The sequence below is a fragment of the Phragmites australis genome, chromosome 1 (assembly GCF_958298935.1).
Source record: "Phragmites australis chromosome 1, lpPhrAust1.1, whole genome shotgun sequence".
NCBI classification, from domain to species: Eukaryota; Viridiplantae; Streptophyta; class Magnoliopsida; order Poales; family Poaceae; genus Phragmites; species Phragmites australis.
The window spans coordinates 5,856,191-5,875,518 of record NC_084921.1 but is presented as its reverse complement, the minus strand read 5'-3'; the positions used below and the strand labels follow the sequence as shown (position 1 = coordinate 5,875,518).

The following is a 19,328-nucleotide window of genomic DNA, read 5'->3' as shown; positions in this document are numbered from 1 at the left end:
TGGACACCGTAGAGAGGGCCCACCGGGCAGCCGCAGAGCAGCCCGGCGTGCCCGCCTGGTCTTGTTCGTCTGACGCAGCATCCCGAGGCGCGCCGGATGATGCGGGATGGGACCCGCGCATTAAATGTCCCCACGCCCTTCTGCCACGATGTGGCAGGGACTGACACCGAGCGTGGCAGGAGCAGTTGGAAGTGACAGACCACGCGCCCTCTTGGTCCTCGGGGAATCGAGTGCTCGGGGGCCACTGTTCACGGCCTCGAGCATTCTCTCCCAGAATTGACTGTTCGGATCCTCGGGGAACCGAGTACTCGGGGGCCACTGTTCGCAGCCCCAAGCACTCTCTCCCAGAACTACCTTCCTGGGGTCCTCGGAGTACTCGAGTGCTCGGGGGGGCACTGTTCGCAGCCCCGAGCACACCCTTCCCGGTACTCGGCTTTTCTGGTCGTCGGGGGACTTGGGTGCTCGGGGCCATTGTTCATGACCCCGAGCACTCTCTTCCCGGCACTTGGTCTTCGCAGATCATCGGGGAACTCGGGTACTCGGGGACCACTGTTCATGGCCCCGAGCGCCCTCTCCCGGGACTTAGTCGTCTCGCACTTCGGGGAGATCATCCCCGCGGGAGGTCGCCACGTGGCACCCTGCTGGTCTGGCCTCGGGATTCGGGGACCCTTGGTTCCTGATTCACCGACAACTTCAAAACCTAATTCGAACACTTTCACACTTTTCGCACCAGGTTACTTAAGCTAACTCTCACTTTGGGTTGGTTAGAAAACTCTTGAGCACTAAGACACGAAAATTAGCTCTACATTGCATCCCTTTTAATAGTGTGGCATACCTATACTCAATTTCAAATGTAAAACTCGTTTAAACCAATTTGAGCCTTTGAATTGAGGGTTGCTAACTTTCATATAATCTTCACTCTATCTCTTCTTAATTCTTCATATGATTGATGCGAGTCAACTATAGCTTCCTATGGCCTCACACAGTCCATTAGCACAAAACCTTCACTTGCTCTTCACCACCACATTGATCATTCAGCGTCAAGCTATTTGCTTGCTCTTCACTACCGGATGGTCCATCGCAGCCGAATCTTGCTTGCCCTCTACTATCTTGTTGTAGAAAACTATTTTGTATCCAACATCTTCAATAAATTCATTTTATCATATATGGAGTACAATCTTGTTCTTCACTCTTGGCATATTGGATTTCAATTCAAATTACGCCTTCTCATGTATTCTAACCCCAACACACTCTTAAGTATAAAGTACACGAGTTAGTCCATAAAACTATATTGATAATGATATAACTTTAGTTACTTGATATCCACAAGTAACTTAGCCTTCATTATTCAAACTTCTTCTTCTTCTTATGAACATCACTAAGATCTCAATGACTTTGATGCAATTCTTTGAACTCATGATATTTTTCGATAAATCCATACTTCATTTCTTATGCATCTCATATAGAATAACCTAATAATAATTCTCAACACCATTGTTAGTCTATAGGTATTATCGTCACTTATTCGAGCATCACCTAGAGTTTATTGATCTTAATGCATATCTCTTCTCCATGTATCACCTATGAAACATCCTACTAACAATTCTTAACAACATAGTTAGTCCATATATATTATCATTAATTACTATAATCACACATAAGAACTAGATGCACTTTCAAGTAGCTTGATCTAGTGTTTTTAAATTAGTTACCTATAGTAGTATACATTAAGTTTGGCTACTCTAATAGATCAGAGAATACTCAAGACATCAAGAAAGAGAAGTCATATGGATTAAATTGGCCATGTCTTCTTTGGAAAACAAGTCCTTGTATCATATGGTAGGAGTCATCCTAACGTACCGTAGTGGATAGATAGAAGATAACAAAGTTTTTCAGAGGTCATCATATCATACAGTGGCCATCATACTGCGAGACAAAGAGTTTGTCAACCGGTGCTCCTTGAAGATCAAGTCACCGTATCATATACTGTGACAAGTCACTGTATGGTCACCGTATTATACAATGAATACATAGAAGGCTCAAACACTCGTATTTTTTACCATTGAAAGGTGATGATTGTATCATAAGGTGATATCACCGTAACATACAATGGGGGTCACCATATCATATGGTGATTGGTGTTTCTAGGCAAATATTGGGAGCTCTTGCCACAAAAGTGAAGATATTGAATATCATGAAAATTAGTACAAGATTAAAGACTTGATTAGTGCTAGGTGACTAGAGTTGAATCAAATAAGTGATCCACACTTATTATTCTTAGTTTTTGCCTAGACGGTTTGGCGACAGTGAGTTGTGAAACCCTTCAACCGAGTTTGTGGAGCGTCCACAAGCACTGTAAGCAGGAGAAGTGACCCATGTTAGAGTGACGAAGCACTACCTTAGTGAAGATAGCGATGAGCATTCATGTGTGCCTTGTAGGCGTGGGAAGCTCTAACAGCAAGAACCGTGAAGTTATCCAATATGGGAGCTTGATCCTTACAAGGGGATACAATGTGTACCAGTGGTGAGAGACAACTCACCAATATCATAGAAAAAATTGTCGTGCCGAGTTTGCATTGTCCATCTCATTTACATTCTGTACACTTTATCTTTTCTAGAATTACATATGTAGTTATTAGGATTGGAATTTAGAACATATTTAGATAGAAATTGATTTAGATTTATCTTCATTAAATTAAGCCAATTTTAGAAACACTCGTTCACCCCTGTCTAAGGCGTCACCGGTCCTTTGCCAAGATGGGAGAGGTGGACGAAGCATGCCCTTTTGACGAGCTCATGGATACATGCCATCTATTGAGTTTCATACAATGATCAATTCACTAAAAGTCTAAGTTAATAGAGGAAAGTTGATAATTTATTTATACTTCAATATTGTCTCTCACGTGGAGACTTTCTCAGGCCTCAGAGGTGTAAATAGAAGTCAACTGTAATTTTTTATTTTATTGCGTCCAACAGGACTCGAACTCAAGACTCACACTGGTACCATATTAAACTACCTGCACTAACTAATTCATTTAAAATTTAAACTGATAGAGAAAAATAGATAATTAACTTATACTTCAACATCGTCGACATTTGCTCTTTCTAAAAAAAAGAAATATCCATACCGAGAATAGACCAACTGCAGCTCATCGATCAGAGCTAATCACTTGGTACAGGAAGAGTCCAATGCACGCAACGGGACAGGGTGACAAGCGGATGTACCAACCATTTATATCGGTGAAGGGACAGCAGGGTTGGAAGTTTGGGACACATGTTTTTTTTTTCTTTTTACCGGAATCGCAAAGGAATCAGCGTAATTCCTTCGAAATTCTTTAGGAATTTGTTCGCTCCTGACATAGGTTTGAACTAATATCATTTCGCAGAATCGAAAATCGACGCTACACCAAATTGTTGGTTAGAGGAGAAGATGGCGCGTATATATTGTAGTCATGTAAAATTCAGTCTGACAGCGATTACTGTACTGGTGAAAAGAAGGCAGATTAGAACGATCACAACGGGAGAATAGACGCCATTAAAGCGGGAAGAAGGGCCCAGATTAGAACGGTTTCCTTCGGACAAATAGAATTTTGGCTTCGTGTTCCTGTCAACCTGAAAAATACCTGGCCTGATTTGTACTCACTCAAATAAATCCATACATGGAAGAGATTTGCCGAGTATTTGATGTCAAATCGAATGTACAAAGAAAGGGTTTGTTTGGCAGAACTCTCAGAGCAGCTTTTCGATTAGAATCAGGGGAGCTCTACCAAACAGCAGCTTTCAACTTTTAGCTTACTGAGTGTAATCCGTGGGAGTGATTCTTTGAAATGAACTAAAAATTAGGAGCTGAAAAAAACAGCTTCCTCTGATTCACTTCTCGCAGAGAATCACTTACTCTGTATATTTTATTTTAAAAAATCACTTTTAATCACAGAATCACTTTCTCTGTAGAATCACTCTTCGTAAAGAATTTAAATCAGAGAGAGAGCTGTACCAAACAGATCCTAAAAATACCACAACACTGTAATTTATACATTTTTCAGATTGCCACCCGGTCGGTCATGTACGTGCTACATTGTTCGGATAGAACAATGCCAAGGGATTATGGCTGAAACTTTTTTAATCCGTGTACAACTTCTTTTATCCGGGAGGTAATCCGTGTACAGTAAAAAAGTTCTTTGATCCCTAATCCGTTTCCTCTACCAAATTTAATCGTCCTAAACTCTAATTTTTAACATCTAGAAACACGAGGCAATTTTATAAGAAAAATCTGTCTGAAACACGAACCCTGTCTTTCTAAACTTTTGTTTTTTCTTTTATGGTGAACTAGAATGACCATAAGAACCAAGTTCTGTTTGGATTGTTAATAGAGGTGTTCTCCTCTCTACCACTAAAATCAAATTACATATTTGCTTTTTTTAATGTCTCATCAATACTGAATTTTTTTTTATAGATAATATGTTTATCGACAGTGGGATGTTTATGGTAACATAATAAATATCTAAATTTCACACTTTTAACCTTTAATAGGTATTATATATGTATAAGTAGTGGTGGAAGTGTGTATGCGTTTCTGCAAGTTGTGTTGATGTAAAAAAAAAAAAAACAAACCTTTGTCTGCTCTCTTTAGGGAACTCTGTTTCTTTCCGTCCCCTGTCGTCTCCTCTCCCTCCCGGCGCCCCTCCCCTCCTTGTTGGCGTTGGCGTTGGCGTTGGGTTCCTGCTCCCCAACCAAACTGCTACCTGCGCCCAACCATAAATAACCTCACCCCCTCCCTCCTTCCTCTTCCCATGCACGGCTACTTCCACACTCCGCTCCACTTCCCGGCGCAATAACAAATCGGCTGCGCGTCGAGGTGGTGGCGGCATTGCCAAGATTTGCGTGATTCTTGCAGTTCTTGATTACACTTTGTTGGCTAACATTTTCTTTTCTTTTTTCTTGGGCTTGTTTGTTTTCTTGCAAATTTTGGTTCAGTTCAGTTGGGTTCAGTTCTTCGTTGGAGTTGAGGGGCCGAGTCGATGGGTATCTTCTCTCTCATCACCGGCAAGGCGGGCGCCAGCGGGTTCGGGTCGGCGTCCACGGCGGAACAGGTCACCGCCGGCGTCGACGCCAGCCGCCTCACCGTCGTTATCACAGGTATTCGTTAGTCATCCAGTATATTCCTGAAAAAGATTGATCTTTCATAACGATTCGACTAGTGGTGATGCGAACTCGCCGTGCCTTGCATTAGCGAATATGTGGTGATGCTTCCTTCCTGCTTTGATGTATCGTTATTGGATAGAACGCGTCTGTTTCTCCGTGTAATTGGGGTGGTTTGGATCCTCGATCTTTTCCTTCTTGGGTGTCGGATGGGGAGTGCGGTGAGCGATGAACTTGGGATTACTTGCTAATTTTGTGTAATGTCACCTGTACACTCTGATTTAATTGCTGGTTATGTGTTGTTGTCATTGGTTTTCTCGCAGCTGTGCTAGTAATTGCTGTTGAGATGTATGTACGTGCATGTGCCGCAGCCTTGTCTCCGGAATCTTGGCGGTGCGATGATTATGCTGATGAAAGCGCGACACGATGGTGTTCTGTTCAATTCTGTTGCTTTGATTTCTACTGATTTTTTTCCTTGTGAACTTGTTCCTGAAAATACCATGCTTTGTAATCACCAAGGTATTGCAAAGTTGGGCAATCGTTTCTTGGTTAGATTTGCATATAATTTAGGTGACCATCTTGTGCTTTTCTTTTTGTATCAGAAGTTTTTGTTTTTTTAAAAAAAAATATTTTTTGGTGCGTATTTAACTGTCGGATAGATGGATTTATGACGGTGCTGCACTATCCTTTTGTATGTAATTGACTGCTAACCATGTGTTGTTGGCACTAGTTTCCCTACAACTGCACTAATCCTAGTTGAGATGTACGTTTAGTTTTCCTGTGAACTGTGATCACTAACTAACATCTCCTTGTTACAGCGACCTGTATGTTAATGAAAACATTACATGAGAACTCGATGTGCAAGTAATGAAGAATTTCTATGTGCCAAACTTCAAAGTTGTTATGTTCTGGTGATGATTTCCTGCTCAATATTGTTTTTTAGGGGACCTGCTCAACATTGTTGGTTAGGTTCCTTGAAAGTTTTGGTAGGACATAACATGGGTTAATGTCTTTTCCTCTCTTTTTTTTCCTGATGTTGAGTAGTTGGATATTTCTTCCTTTTTGTGTGGCAAAGGAGAGTTTGAGCTTGGATCCATGGGGTCCTTTGCGACAACTGTTTTTGTGCGGCCTTGAATCAATTATCTATAGTGTAGTGCTGTCTGTTACTACAAGCACCAACTGGAAATTGTACCTGCTCTTCTTGAGATGCATCTTATCCTTTCATGGTAAAATAAACACTGCCCCAAAATTGCAAGTGTCTCTCACCAATGGTATCGCCAACATAATCTTGTAGTAATTTATCGGGTTCTTGAGTCTTAAATATCTTTTTTTAGCTATAACTACCTCTCCATGTACAAAGAAAAGTCAGGGAAACGAGATGCCATGTCACTAACAGCTCTGGACCTCTGTCTCTGAACCGTTATGTTGATGAGACCACAAATTATGAATTGGCAGGCACACTTCCATCTCTCCTTTTCTGGCACATAATTTCTCACAGTAATGTTGTTCCAAGTTACTCTAAGCCTATTGCAAGTGTAACCAGGTCTACAATGGCAGGATCCTTTCACTTAGATGGCTATCATCTTCTATCCTTTTCATTTCACTATACTATTTTGGGAGCTTAGTTGTTCGCTTGAACTTCACCAAAGTTGGAAATTTTGTTCCTTTTCCTGTAGTTGGTTGTCAGTAGATTATGTGCATTTATTGAGAATTAAGAATTGAACTATTTTTCTTTCCTTGTTGGTTAGTTTGTTGTCGTTATTTTGTCATTTTGGCTACAGTTGCCACCTGGGGCTAGGCTTCCGTTCACTAGTTCCTGTTCGTCTCTAAAAGAAATAAAAGTTAATAGTTTGTCTGAGTTGCGTATGACTTCTTTCTTTCTAAGTGTACCTGGTGGTTTAAGAGTCCAAAAATCTGGTACCAACAATTAGAGCATGCTGTATTGAGAGTAGTTAATAACTTAATATTGCTTGTAGCTCAGAGTAATTTTACTCTAGGGATTTACTGATGCCACTAGAATATTTGTAACACTTCTATCATACAGTGCAGTTTTCACCTGCCGTCAATATAGCTGAGTAAATTTTAAATTTTAAGTCAACCACAATTAATGTTTTCAGAGATCTATTCCTGTGCTATTTTTATGAAAGTAGTTATTCTGATATCTTTCAGGAGGAGCTAGTGGCATTGGTCTGGAGACATCAAGAGTCTTCGCCCTGAGAGGAGCCCATGTCATCATTGCCGCGAGAAACACAGAAGCTGCATCAGAAGCAAGGAAGACCATATTGGAGACAAACCCAACAGTTCATATCGATGTTCTGAAGCTTGACCTCAGCTCCCTCAAGTCTGTCAGGGCTTTTGTGGACCAGTTCAATTCGATGAATCTTCCTCTGAACATCTTGATGTAACCCTCTTCACCTCTTGTTATTCTTGCCTTTCTTTGATATGAAAATTTCCTGTGCTTTGGTTAAATTTCTTTTCAGCTTAGATGCATATCAATTACACGTCTATTTTAGCGCTTTCCTCTTGTCTAAGTTACACTGAGTCAAGCCTTACAGAATCCTTTTCTGTTCTGCAGAAACAATGCAGGTGTGATGTTCTGCCCTTTTCAACTGTCTGAAGATGGGGTCGAGATGCAATTCGCCACCAATCATCTCGGTATTCTTGCACTGTCAACATGTCTTACTTGAAACAGCTAAAATGCTTGTCTGGCACTGACACTTATTTCATCAGGACACTTTCTGCTTACCAATCTCCTCCTTGATATCATGAAAGCCACTGCTAAGTCTACGGGTATTGAGGGTCGCATTGTGAACTTGTCATCAGTTGCCCACCTCCATACATACCCAAAGGGAATTCAGTTTGATAAACTCAATGACGAGAAAATGTATGTGCTTTTATGGTTCTTTGGAGTGAATCTTCTGTTCATTGAACTGCAAGTAATGATCTTTGCAGATACAATGATAAAATGGCTTATGGACAATCTAAGCTGGCAAACTTACTGCACGCGAAAGAGCTCTCCAGACGGCTGAAGGTGTTATTTTGTCCATCATAATCATGATGCTTTTGCCTGTTGCACTATCATGAAGTGTTAATCATAATTTTTAAGCAATAGCAAGTGAAAACTCAGCGAGTCAAATAACTTGAGATCATTATGAACTGTGTTGAATATTAAATACGACTTCCAGATATTATCTAGACTCTAGTTCCCTTTGATCTCAATCTGTATCAGCAGTCCATTCAACCTCTTCTTTCACGTGCTAAAAATGTTATCGTCAATGTAATGTATGCTTAGGGATTGACAACCAGAGGATACTGATTAAAACTCTTAAACCTACCCCTGATTGTCAAACACTGTGCCATTGAGTTAAGTGTCCGATTCTGACGCATCATTTATTTTATATTACTAAAACAGGAAGAAGGAGCAAACATCACAGTTAATTGTGTTCATCCTGGATTGATCATGACCAATTTGATGAGGCACTCCTTTGTTCTCATGAGTATGCTTTCTTGCTCTTTTTTCTCACAGAGAATCTATAGGTCTTAGCTAAGAATGCTTATCTTCTGGCAATGTTCCGAAACACCTTGTTTTCACTTGCAGAGGCGCTTCAAGTTGTCACTTACATACTGTGGAAGAATGTACCCCAGGTTTGGAACCATATCTTAGCAATTCATGTTTCTAACCAAGTTTTCTTCACAACGATTTCTGCTCTGAAATTGAAGTTTAATATATTTCAGGGAGCAGCAACTACTTGTTATGTAGGACTGAACCCACAACTCAGGGGAGTGACAGGGAAGTACTTTGCTGACTGCAACGTGGAGAAGACAAGCAAACTGGCGAAAAGCGAGGAGTTGGCAAAGCAACTCTGGGACTTCAGCGAAGAGCTGATCAAGTCTGCAAAATGAGAGCCAACAAGCTGGATCAGAAAAAAAAGTTCTGATTCTGCTTGGCAAATGGTCTTGACAAATATGTAGCAGTGGTCATAGGAACCTATCGTATGGTGGCCTCATATTTGTTCACAAATAAATCCCCATGCTTCCCTAGATCCTGGCAAAGATCAACCTGTACTCTTGTTAATATCTGTCGAATATATGTGCAGTTCAGTTCTGGATTGAAACTAGTATGTTGGCCTGGAAACCATCCTAGGTTCAGATGTGTGTTTGCCTGAAACTTTCTTCAGTGTCTGAACTCTGAAGACAATGCATGCTGCTACATTTGTCTCTCTTTTTTTTTTTTTTTTTTTTTTTTTTTTTTTTTTTTTGAAGAACTCCAGTAGGCGAATCCCCTACTGATGAGAGAAATTATTAAGAAGCTCAGAGATAAAACAGTTACAAATATACAGTGCCTAAGGCAGGCACGACAAGAATGAGCAGGGAGAAAAGCTAGACACTAGATAAAGCAGTTAGGCCACTCTAAATGCTTCATTTCTTAAGTGATGTTTAAGAAAAGAGATAAAGTAAGAAATTGCATATGTGTTGTTAGTTTATTGAGATCTTCCAAAGCAATTAATTGTCTCACCGAGTGATGTCTTCTGTCTGGGAGAGGCCTTAAGCCATTTGTCTCTCTATTTTTTTTGCCACCGAAACATAAAAAACTAGACGGCAAGATCCAAGATTTATATATGCTCCAACGTCACGCTCTACACTTCTTCTACAGTAGCCACCGCCGCCTCGTTGTCCTCCTCCCACACGCCGACGGCCGTCGTGAACCAGACGGCGCCAGCCACCACCACGACGGCGAACACGAGCGGGACAACGACGTCGGGAGCGGCCGGGCCGAACATGCCGGCGGGCATGCAGACGACGTCCCACGGCGGCCCGTCGAGCGGCAGGCCGACGCTGGTCGCGTCACCGCCCTCCGGGCACGCCCTGGAGAGCGGCGCGCCGGGCGCCACCGCCCAGACGAATGCGGTCTCCGGCGCGAACGCCGCCACGGCCACGGCCGTGGTGGCGACCGCCGTCCACATGGCGGCGTAGAGGAGCAGAGAGCGGCGCGCGAGGAGGCCGGCGATGGTGGGGAACGCCATGGCTCGTGGACTCGTCGCCGGTTGCGAGGCTTCTTGGAGCGCGCGCGCGCCGATGTATATATACATGAAGACTGTCACTGGTTTCGGTGGAGAGGATTTGGCGGGAGGGCAGGTGACCGGTGCCACTTGTGAAGTGGGTTCAAGCCTGAGCTGCTCCCCCACCTGCTCTGCTCCGGTGCAATCTCACACGTCTCGTGTAGTCGTGTTTCCTGATGAGATGCGATGCAAACTGGTTTCCATTCTGTACCTTTCTGCCACAAAAATATTTGTCAACCAAATATGCATGGGCACAAGCTTCATTGGGAGTATTAAACAACTTAGACCCATCTGAAATGCCGGAATTTTTCTCATTTTCTATTAAAAATTTGAGCTTTTTTTTTTAAATTCCTAGGCTTTAAATAGGATCTTAAGATCATGTTTGGCAGAACTCTAACTCCATGATCCAAATAAAATTTGAAGTTTGTAGGATAAAACAAAGTGATTTAAATATATGTTTTCGGTCCAAAATAAGAAAAAAATTGTCTAAACCAAATACCTTCAATCTATCTATAACTTCTTTCTAGAGGTAAGGCCCCTGTTTGGCATAGCTTTTGGCTAGTTTTTACTTCTTAGAAGCTAAAAGTTGAAACACATGTGGTTCTGAAAAACTGACTTCTAATTAAATGAACTAAAAGTTGAAAAGTTGGTTAAGAGGAGCTTTTCTGGTTTTTATGTGTTGAGAAGTTAAAATTTTATTAAAAAATTAATAGTAAAAAACCAACAGCGGAGAACCAAAAGCTAGAAAAACAACTTTTCAACCAAAAATAAAAAGCCTCACTGTACCAAATAGGACCAAGATAAGAATGACCAGTTTTAATTTTTTTTTAGAATTAAAAGCTTTATCAAACAGGCTTTGTAACGACTTTAGCATGGCTAGATATATCTTAAGTTTCTTTGGCTGGCCAGTTCGAGTGGATTACCTTTAGAGCTGCTTTACCTGGGTCACTCTACTTAAGAAAATGCATGCCAGCGTAAGCACGCCAAGGAAGCCCACGTGGCAGCCACGTTGGCAAGGGCGTCGTCAACTGGCTGTGTAATTCGCGAAAAAAAAAGAAACCAGCCCCGTATCCTTTGTTGGCTTCGGCGGCGCCTGCGACTGACTAGGGAGGAGTCGACCGGCCAGCGCGGGACGACGGGGCGGCGCGGGCGGCTGCTGGGGCCTGGGGACATTTGTGCCGCCGCTACAGGACGAGCATTAGGGCGGAGCGGAGGTGCCTACCAGCGTGGGGCGTTGCTGTGGGAGGTGCGCCGCCCCTCCGCGACCCGGCACGTGCTGTGCTTCTAGTTCTACCGCCGTCACGCTCAGCTCCGGGGCGATGCCGCCGCAGCGACTGGAGTCCGCCATCCTCTCCGCCGCCTGCAGGTTCAGCAAGCCCCTCGCTCGTACGTGTCATATCCTCCTTCCTCCTCTCATTGCCCGAACACTCTTCTCTCCAATGAGGACCTCACGCGATGCAACCCTCTATCCAACAACAATTTTTTTTTCGCTTTCTGATTTCTCAAGACGGGGACTAACTCAGCGCGGATGCTCATGAACCACGTGCAGTTCTTAGGAGGCTCGGCGTTATTGGGTCGTCGCGCCCACCAACTGTTCGACACAATGCTTCAGTGGGGCTGCCTCCACTGTTTCGCCAAGGCGTCCTTCCGAGTGGACGCGTCCTTGGACCGCTAAGATTTTTCCATGTCGGCTCTTCAGAGGGTTCCTGGGATGTCTACGTCAGTGAAGTCCTGAGAATTCTCAAGTCAAGTGGTGGCAATGATGCTGAGCTCGGCGACGCTCTCAGTCAGTTCGCAGATGAGATGGATGAGGATGTTGTCCTCAAGGTCCTCCAGAAGCAGCGGTCCAACTGGCAGGTCGCGCTGGCGTTCTTCAACTGGGTGGCAGGGCTGCCTGGGTACACCCATGGGTCAAGGGCATATACCGAGATGCTAGATATTCTTGGGCGGATGAAGAAGGTCAGGCACATGAGGGAGCTGTTCGATGAGATTCCTGAGGAGCGCCGTGGGGTGGTTGTGACGAACAGGATTTTTGCAGTGCTGTTGAACCGGTATGCTGGTGCACACAAGGTGCAGGAAGCTATAGAGGTGTTCTACAAGAGGAAGGATTATGGGTTTGAGGTCGACTTGGTTGGGTTCCAGATACTTCTGATGTCACTCTGTCGGTACAAGCATGTCGAGGAGGCGGAGGCCCTGTTCCGCCAAAAGAAAGATGATTTCCCTCATGTCATAAAGAGCTGGAACATCATACTTAATGGTTGGTGTGTCAAGGGAAGCTTGAGAGACGCTCAAAGGATTTGGAATGAGATCATTGCATCCAAGCTTAGGCCAGACCTGTTCACCTATGGTACATTCATAAATGCACTGACCAAAGATGGCAGAACTAGTGCCGCGGTTAAGCTGTTTAACAACATGTGGGAGAAAGGGATTAATCCAGATGTGGCGATTTGCAACTGTATCATTGACCAATTGTGCTTCAAGAAAAAGATTCCAGAAGCACTTGAGATTTTTGGTGAGATGAATGACCGGCGTTGTCAAGCAGATGTGGCTACCTACAACACTTTGATAAAACACTTATGTAAGATAAAGCGGATGGAGAAAGTCTATGAGCTTTTGGATGAAATGGAAGCGAAGGGCTGCTCACCAAACAATCGTACATACTCCTACATTCTGAAGATGTCCGAGAAACCCAAAGATGTTATTGCTTTGATGCAGAGGATGGAGGAATCAAGTGTTAAATTGGATTCTGACACATATAACTTAATATTGAACCTTTATGTCAGTTGGAAATATGAGAAGGGGATGCAACAAGTATGGGATGAGATGGAGAGGAGTGGATCAGGCCCAGATCAACGATCATTTACTATCATGGTTCATGGACTTCATTCCCAAGGAAAGCTTGATGAGGCTCTGCAATACTACACAACAATGAAGTCGAGAGGTCTGATTCCAGAACCAAGGACCAGGATACTGGTGAAGGCAATACATATGAAGAAAGATGGGTTTGCCACAGAAGATCAGCCTCCAAGTATGGCAGGGAAGAATCTAAAACTGGATCCACGATCAAGGCAATTCCATGTTCATAAATAGTTCACTGAAAGATCTTGCTTCTATAATCCTAACAAAGGATGCTGGGAACATAGGTTAATGGGTTGAAAAAAATCTCGTCTATCAGTGTCCAGAACACAATGGCCACATCTTGGGCTAAAAGAACATCAGCAAAGAGTCATTGGCATTATGATATCCCAGAAAGTTTTCCTCTCAGACTTGGGATAACAGAATATGTTTTTCTTTTTTATGTCAGATATGATTCATTTCCAACTTGCAAGTACCGTTTTACATGCTTGCATTCTGAAGTATATGTGAAATATATGCATATATTTGTTTCTTCATCTGTTATGCATGTTGTATCTAGTCATTTGCCATCATATGGACATGTAAACTATGAATAAAGGATGTTTTCAAATCTTCTGTAGAATTTGGAAAACACTGAAAGTACTGCTGGCTGTAAACGGCAAACAATCACAAATTGAACTGTCGGTGCTACCGGTTTATTAGTTCATTTTTGACATATCTCTGCGTAACTTATACCTCCTTCATCTTCTGCTGAATTTATAGAGCACACAGTGCCTTGCTACACAGGAACTCACATATCTAGTACATAACCAGAGTTGTGTTTGGCCACTTCCACGCAGCCAATCCTCAATTGCTCTCAGGTAAGCAGTAAGCTATTGCCTGTTCCTAATTTGCTGCGCTTGGACTGCCCGCCGCTTCACTTTCCTATTGGTTCACTGTCTCGAATTTATATCATGGCCTCTTTCTTTGCATTGTTTGATATTCAAGCATTCTTATGTGAAAAGTACCGATCAAAGATAATAATTCCTGTTTGTGAACTTTCAAGAGTCAAGTTCATGAGAGGGAATGATGTAATTTCTTTCCTAAAAGAATTGTACCGATCCACTCTGAAGTGGTGGTTTAGGAGAGAATCATGCAACAAGTACCTTTTACCCCTCAGTTATTACCAAAGTATAAATTCCACTGTCAACTACGCAGCCCTTTGTGTTACACCCCTCAACTATAAAAGAACGGTGCAAATCAACCAAAAGAAAATAAAACCGCCACAGTTTAGACTGGTGGTATCTATATGTTCACTAAGTTTAGAAGCCCGACAGAACTCAGTAAACATGATCATTCAACACAAAAACTGGAGCTGTTACATCAACTCTGCTAGATTAGAGCTGGGTAATTTGTCAATATAGCTGAATCAAAAGTTTGTTTCAGTGTAGGAAAAGAGCATTATTGCTCCATGCTTAATTAGGTTGACCATGAGCAACCAGTAAGCAGAATCGTGAGCTTTCCTAATTTTAGTTTGTGCCAGAGCAATTTAGTCCAAGTTTTGACCTCTAGTCAGAATTGCAGGTTGCATGACTAAATGGACACAGATGGTCAAAGCCCAAACCAAAGTTGGAAAGCCGTATAAACCCTGTGCACCGGCAGCCAGGCGACATCTTACCGGATTTGGAATCAGATGCAATGCATATCAGCATATGCATTCAGCCGCACGTAACACTCAGAAATAAAAACCATTACCAAGTTGCTCTCCTGCTCTGACCAAGGCTGGCAGCAAGCTCTTAGCTACACCCTACCCCGCCCTGCCATGGCAATGCGTGCCATGAGCTTCCTGCCTTTCGCCATCACCGTCATGATCGCAATGGCCTCCTGGGAAGCGAACGGCAGCGGCGACGAGGCCGGCGCGCTGCTCGCTTTCAAGGCGGAGCTTGCCGGCAGCGGCTCCGGCGTGCTTGCCTCCTGGAACGGCAGCACCGGCTTCTGCGGCTGGGAGGGCGTGGGGTGCAGCGGCGGCCGGGTGGTGGCGCTGAGCCTGCCTTCCCTCGGGCTCGCTGGCGCCCTCTCCCCGGCCATTGGCAACCTCACGTTCCTGCGAACGCTGAACCTGAGCTCCAACTCGTTCCATGGCGAGGTCCCGGCAAGCATCGGCCGTCTAGTTCGTCTGGAGACTCTTGATCTGAGCTACAACGCGTTCTCCGGTACGCTGCCTGCCAACCTCAGCTTCTGTACTAACTTACTGTTCTTGCGGCTCAGCAGCAACAGGTTCCATGGGCGGATCCCTGTCGAGCTTGGCGACAAGCTCACAAGTCTTCAGAAGCTCTCTTTGGCAAACAACAGCTTGACGGGCGCCATCCCGGGATCAGTAGCCAACCTGTCATCCCTGTACCTCCTTGATCTGAGTATAAACCAGCTCGAGGGTCCGATCCCAGCTGAACTTGGCAGCATGGGAGGCTTGCAGGTCCTTGAACTCGCCGATAACAAACTCTCCGGTGTGCTTCCACACTCCCTGTACAATTTGTCCTTGTTGAAGAACTTTCAGGTAGAAGAAAACATGCTGTCTGGAACCATTCCTGCCAATATTGGTGATAGGTTCCCCAGCATTGAAACTCTTTTCTTTTCTGACAACCGATTCAGTGGAGCTATCCCGCCTTCGCTCTCCAACCTCTCTGCTCTTACAATACTCGGCCTTGCAGGGAACAGTTTTAGTGGATTTGTGCCTCCTGGTTTGGGGAGGTTGCAAGGTCTCACTGTTCTGTACTTAAATGACAACAGGCTAGAATCGAACAACAGGCAGGGGTGGGAATTCATCACTTCGCTGACAAACTGCAGCCAGCTTCAGCATCTGGTTCTTGGCAACAACTCTTTCAGTGGGGAGTTGCCTAGTTCAATCTCAAACCTGTCAACAACTCTCCAAACTCTGTATTTGGGAGACAATAGGATTTCCGGGATTATCCCATCAAACATCGGCAATTTGGTTGGTCTGAAACTACTTGAGATGGCGAATAGTTCACTATCTGGACCGATCCCAGAGAGCATTGGTAGGCTACAAAACTTGGTTGAGCTAGGCCTTTACAACACTAGCTTGTCAGGCCTCATACCTTCATCAATAGGAAATCTTACACAGTTGAACAGGCTTTATGCATACTATGGCAACTTGGAGGGGCCAATTCCAACAACCCTTGGAAACTTGAAGAATCTGTTTGTCCTTGATCTGTCGACGAATCGACTGAATGGTTCAATTCCCAGAGAGGTGTTACAACTTGCTCAACTTTCTTTCTACTTAGACTTATCGTACAATTCATTATCTGGGCCACTTCCAGCTGAGGTTGGTAGCTTGGCAAACCTTAACCAGCTTATTCTGTCAGGAAATCAGTTGTCAGGCACCATACCTGATAGTATTGGGGACTGCATATCGTTGGTACGGCTGTTGCTGGACCAGAACTCATTTGAGGGAAGCATACCTCAATCTCTGAAGAACTTAAAAGGCCTCTCTTTACTGAACCTGACCATGAATAAGCTGTCCGGTAGTATTCCTGGTGCCTTGGCTAGTATTGGCAACCTGCAACAATTGTATCTAGCACACAATAACTTGTCAGGTCTGATCCTTACAGTTCTACAGAATTTGACATTGTTGTCAAAACTTGATCTGTCCTTCAATGATCTCCAAGGTGAAGTACCAAAAGGGGGTGTTTTTTCGAATGCAAGCAGCTTGTCTGTTGATGGAAATGTCAAGCTTTGTGGTGGAACACCTCAACTTCATTTAGCTCCGTGCTCCACGCCTGCTGTGGAAAAGAATAAAAGGCAGCTGTCAAAATCCCTTATGATCATCCTAATATCAGTCAGCACACTTGTAGTCTCAGTTTTGGTAGTTGCTCTTATTCAGTTGATCCACAAGAAGCTCAGACAAAGACAGGAAAGCCAATTCATTCCCACAGTAATTGATGAACAATATGAAAGAGTTTCTTATCAAGCATTGGCAAATGGAACTAACGGTTTTTCAGAGGCCAATTTGCTTGGACAAGGAAGCTATGGTGTGGTTTATAAATGCACTTTTGAGCAGGGTACTACCACAGCTGTAAAGGTGTTTAACATACGACAATCTGGGTCTACTAGAAGTTTCCTGGCTGAATGTGAGGCACTGCGTAGGGTGCGTCATCGTTGTCTGGTGAAGGCCATCACCTGCTGCTCAAGCATCGATACCCAAGGTCAAGAATTCAAGGCACTGGTTTTTGAGTTCATGCCCAACGGTAGTTTGAATGATTGGCTGCATCCAGTATCCAAAATACAAACTCTGATGAATACGCTCAGCCTAGCTCAGAGACTAGACATTGCTGTAGATATCATGGACGCTTTGGACTATCTTCACAATCAGTGTCAGCCGCCAATAATTCATTGCGATCTCAAACCAAGTAATATCCTCCTTGCAGAAGATTTGAGTGCTCGAGTTGGAGATTTCGGCATATCAAAAATCCTTTCTGACAACACAAGCAAACCTCTGTCGAATTCAATTAGCTTCACTGGACTAAGAGGTTCCATTGGTTATGTCGCTCCAGGTAACATAAACTCCTACTCATATTGTTGTCTTCAGTCTTAACTTCCATTCTGTCATGTGTTATACCTGCATTTGCTTACATTTTATAGCTTGCATTGAATTTACTAATCTAATAATGTCTGAAATCTGAATTACTGCAGAGTACGGCGAGGGTTGTGATGTCTCAACTCTTGGGGATGTCTACAGCCTCGGCATATTGTTGCTTGAGATGTTCACTGGGAGGAGCCCTACTGATGACATGTTCGAAGACTCCTTAGACCTTCATAAGTTTGCCGAGGCTGCTCTCGCCAACAGAGCCTTGGAGATTGCCGATCCGACAATTTGGCTGCATGAAGAAGCAAAGGAGAAAGATGCCGCCGATGCTACCATGGCAAGAAGCAGAAGTGAGAGGTGTTTGGTTTCAGTGATCGGGCTTGGTGTGTCCTGCTCAAAGAAGAGGCCAAGAGAGCGAATGCTGATGCGAGATGCTGCCGTGGAGATGCGTGCAATCAGAGATGCATACCTCATGGTCGCCAGCTCGCTGGATGGGAATCTGGAAGAGAAAAGGGAGGCACCACTCGCTGTGTTGTGAAACAACAATGTTGATCATAGAGTGCAGCCATGTTTTATTTTGGAGATATTCAATTTTACTCTGAACCTCTTTGTATGTGAAATGTTACTAAAATGGTTATATTCAATCGACAATAGTCTGAATGGTGATCTCTTGATGGCAAGATAAAACTGAAATCTACCAGCTAATCTATTCATCATCCGCAAACAATTATCCTTGAATCCGGAAATTACATGTAAACTGACCAAACGATCATCAGTATAAATGGATACATATCATAAGCCTCATGAATACAACTATGCAAACAATTGTCCATAAATCTGGAAATTACATGTAAAATGTCCAAACGATCATCAACATAAATAGATAAACATCACAAGCCTCATGCGTACAATGTGCATAGATGATCCATTCTGCATAGAGAATCCTCAAAGGCACCTGGACATGCATATAATTATATAAAATCCTTCAAGGTGCGGGTAGTAGAACCTACTACCATCTTAAGGTCATGTTTGTTTCCTGCTTCTGCTTCTACTACTGGCAAAAATCAGAAGCTAGAACAAACGGGATTCTAGAGAAGTGGCTTCTGGAGAAGCCAGAAGCCTGCTTCTGAGGAAAATGAACTAAAACTGAGAAGCTCGCTGAAATGTGCTTTACTGAGAAGCTCGCTGAAATATGCTTTTCTGAGAAGCCAAAAATTTGTTGTAGGAACCAACAACCTATTTCTAAAAGCAGCTTTTCAGATAAACTAAACGCACAGTTTTTCAGAAAAGCTCAAAAGCAGATGCTCAAACAAACAGACCCTATGTAGTAAAGATATAGAAGTGACTTCAAATACCTGTCATGTTTGTGTTTCTCTACGGGGTCCACTATATCTGAATAAAAAAATTGGATTGGCTCTCTTAACCGTAAACATCCGACGGTGCTCCGTTTTTTCTTTCTTTCGGTATTAGGCCTACAAATCAAATTCCACAGCCAGATTATGTTGTGGTCACGGACTAAAAGGCTGAAATTGCAGTTGGGTGTCTCGGAAACACATACACGGATGGTAATATCATGTGTTCATGTTGCAAGCCAACCCCTCTCTACGCTGCCGCCGCCCAATGCCTGAACCTAAAGGGCTAGTTAAGTGGGCATGGAAGTAGGAAGGGCAGCAGTGGCACGGCCCCGGCGGCCT

General features: G+C 43.6%; 4 protein-coding genes across 6 annotated transcripts; 3 read left to right on the top strand and 1 right to left on the bottom strand.

Annotated features, from left to right (window-relative positions):
* The first annotated feature begins 4,602 nt into the window (after window positions 1-4,602).
* LOC133890522 (short-chain dehydrogenase TIC 32 B, chloroplastic-like) lies at window positions 4,603-9,349 on the top strand. Of its 2 annotated transcripts, none has more exons than XM_062331032.1 (9): window positions 4,603-4,855; window positions 4,980-5,136; window positions 7,309-7,540; window positions 7,715-7,794; window positions 7,870-8,023; window positions 8,092-8,170; window positions 8,552-8,636; window positions 8,738-8,784; window positions 8,875-9,349. In XM_062331032.1, exons 2-9 carry the CDS (start codon window positions 5,019-5,021, stop codon window positions 9,040-9,042), a joined length of 963 nt encoding a protein of 320 aa, XP_062187016.1. In that variant the 5' UTR covers window positions 4,603-4,855; window positions 4,980-5,018; the 3' UTR covers window positions 9,043-9,349. The 2 variants fall into 2 exon arrangements, with proteins under 2 accessions (XP_062187016.1, XP_062186937.1); XM_062330953.1 differs by having other exon boundaries at window positions 4,975-5,136.
* A 76-nt stretch (window positions 9,350-9,425) lies between these two features.
* Window positions 9,426-10,171, bottom strand: LOC133890642 (uncharacterized). Its single transcript, XM_062331149.1, has one exon. It carries the CDS (start codon window positions 10,161-10,163, stop codon window positions 9,777-9,779), a length of 387 nt encoding a protein of 128 aa, XP_062187133.1. The 5' UTR covers window positions 10,164-10,171; the 3' UTR covers window positions 9,426-9,776.
* Window positions 10,172-11,210: 1,039 nt separating this feature from the next.
* Window positions 11,211-13,667, top strand: LOC133890437 (putative pentatricopeptide repeat-containing protein At3g15200). Its single transcript, XM_062330842.1, has 2 exons — window positions 11,211-11,585; window positions 11,749-13,667. Exons 1-2 carry the CDS (start codon window positions 11,519-11,521, stop codon window positions 13,287-13,289), a joined length of 1,608 nt encoding a protein of 535 aa, XP_062186826.1. The 5' UTR covers window positions 11,211-11,518; the 3' UTR covers window positions 13,290-13,667.
* An 873-nt stretch (window positions 13,668-14,540) lies between these two features.
* Window positions 14,541-18,294, top strand: LOC133890269 (receptor kinase-like protein Xa21). Of its 2 annotated transcripts, XM_062330764.1 has the most exons (3): window positions 14,541-16,299; window positions 16,423-17,602; window positions 17,742-18,294. In XM_062330764.1, exons 1-3 carry the CDS (start codon window positions 14,857-14,859, stop codon window positions 18,170-18,172), a joined length of 3,054 nt encoding a protein of 1,017 aa, XP_062186748.1. In that variant the 5' UTR covers window positions 14,541-14,856; the 3' UTR covers window positions 18,173-18,294. The 2 variants fall into 2 exon arrangements, with proteins under 2 accessions (XP_062186748.1, XP_062186698.1); XM_062330714.1 differs by having other exon boundaries at window positions 14,542-17,602.
* Window positions 18,295-19,328: the final 1,034 nt, after the last annotated feature.

Coding starts and splice junctions, on each gene's coding strand:
- LOC133890522 (XM_062331032.1), top strand. CDS start 5,019: ATGGGTATCTTCTCTCTCATCACCGGCAAGGCGGGCGCCAGCGGGTTC. Junction 8,171..8,551: donor AGCTCTCCAGACGGCTGAAG/GTGTTATTTTGT, acceptor TTACTAAAACAG/GAAGAAGGAGCAAACATCAC. Junction 8,785..8,874: donor TGTGGAAGAATGTACCCCAG/GTTTGGAACCAT, acceptor AATATATTTCAG/GGAGCAGCAACTACTTGTTA.
- LOC133890642 (XM_062331149.1), bottom strand. CDS start 10,163: ATGGCGTTCCCCACCATCGCCGGCCTCCTCGCGCGCCGCTCTCTGCTC.
- LOC133890437 (XM_062330842.1), top strand. CDS start 11,519: ATGCCGCCGCAGCGACTGGAGTCCGCCATCCTCTCCGCCGCCTGCAGG. Junction 11,586..11,748: donor GTTCAGCAAGCCCCTCGCTC/GTACGTGTCATA, acceptor AACCACGTGCAG/TTCTTAGGAGGCTCGGCGTT.
- LOC133890269 (XM_062330714.1), top strand. CDS start 14,857: ATGGCAATGCGTGCCATGAGCTTCCTGCCTTTCGCCATCACCGTCATG. Junction 17,603..17,741: donor CATTGGTTATGTCGCTCCAG/GTAACATAAACT, acceptor GAATTACTGCAG/AGTACGGCGAGGGTTGTGAT.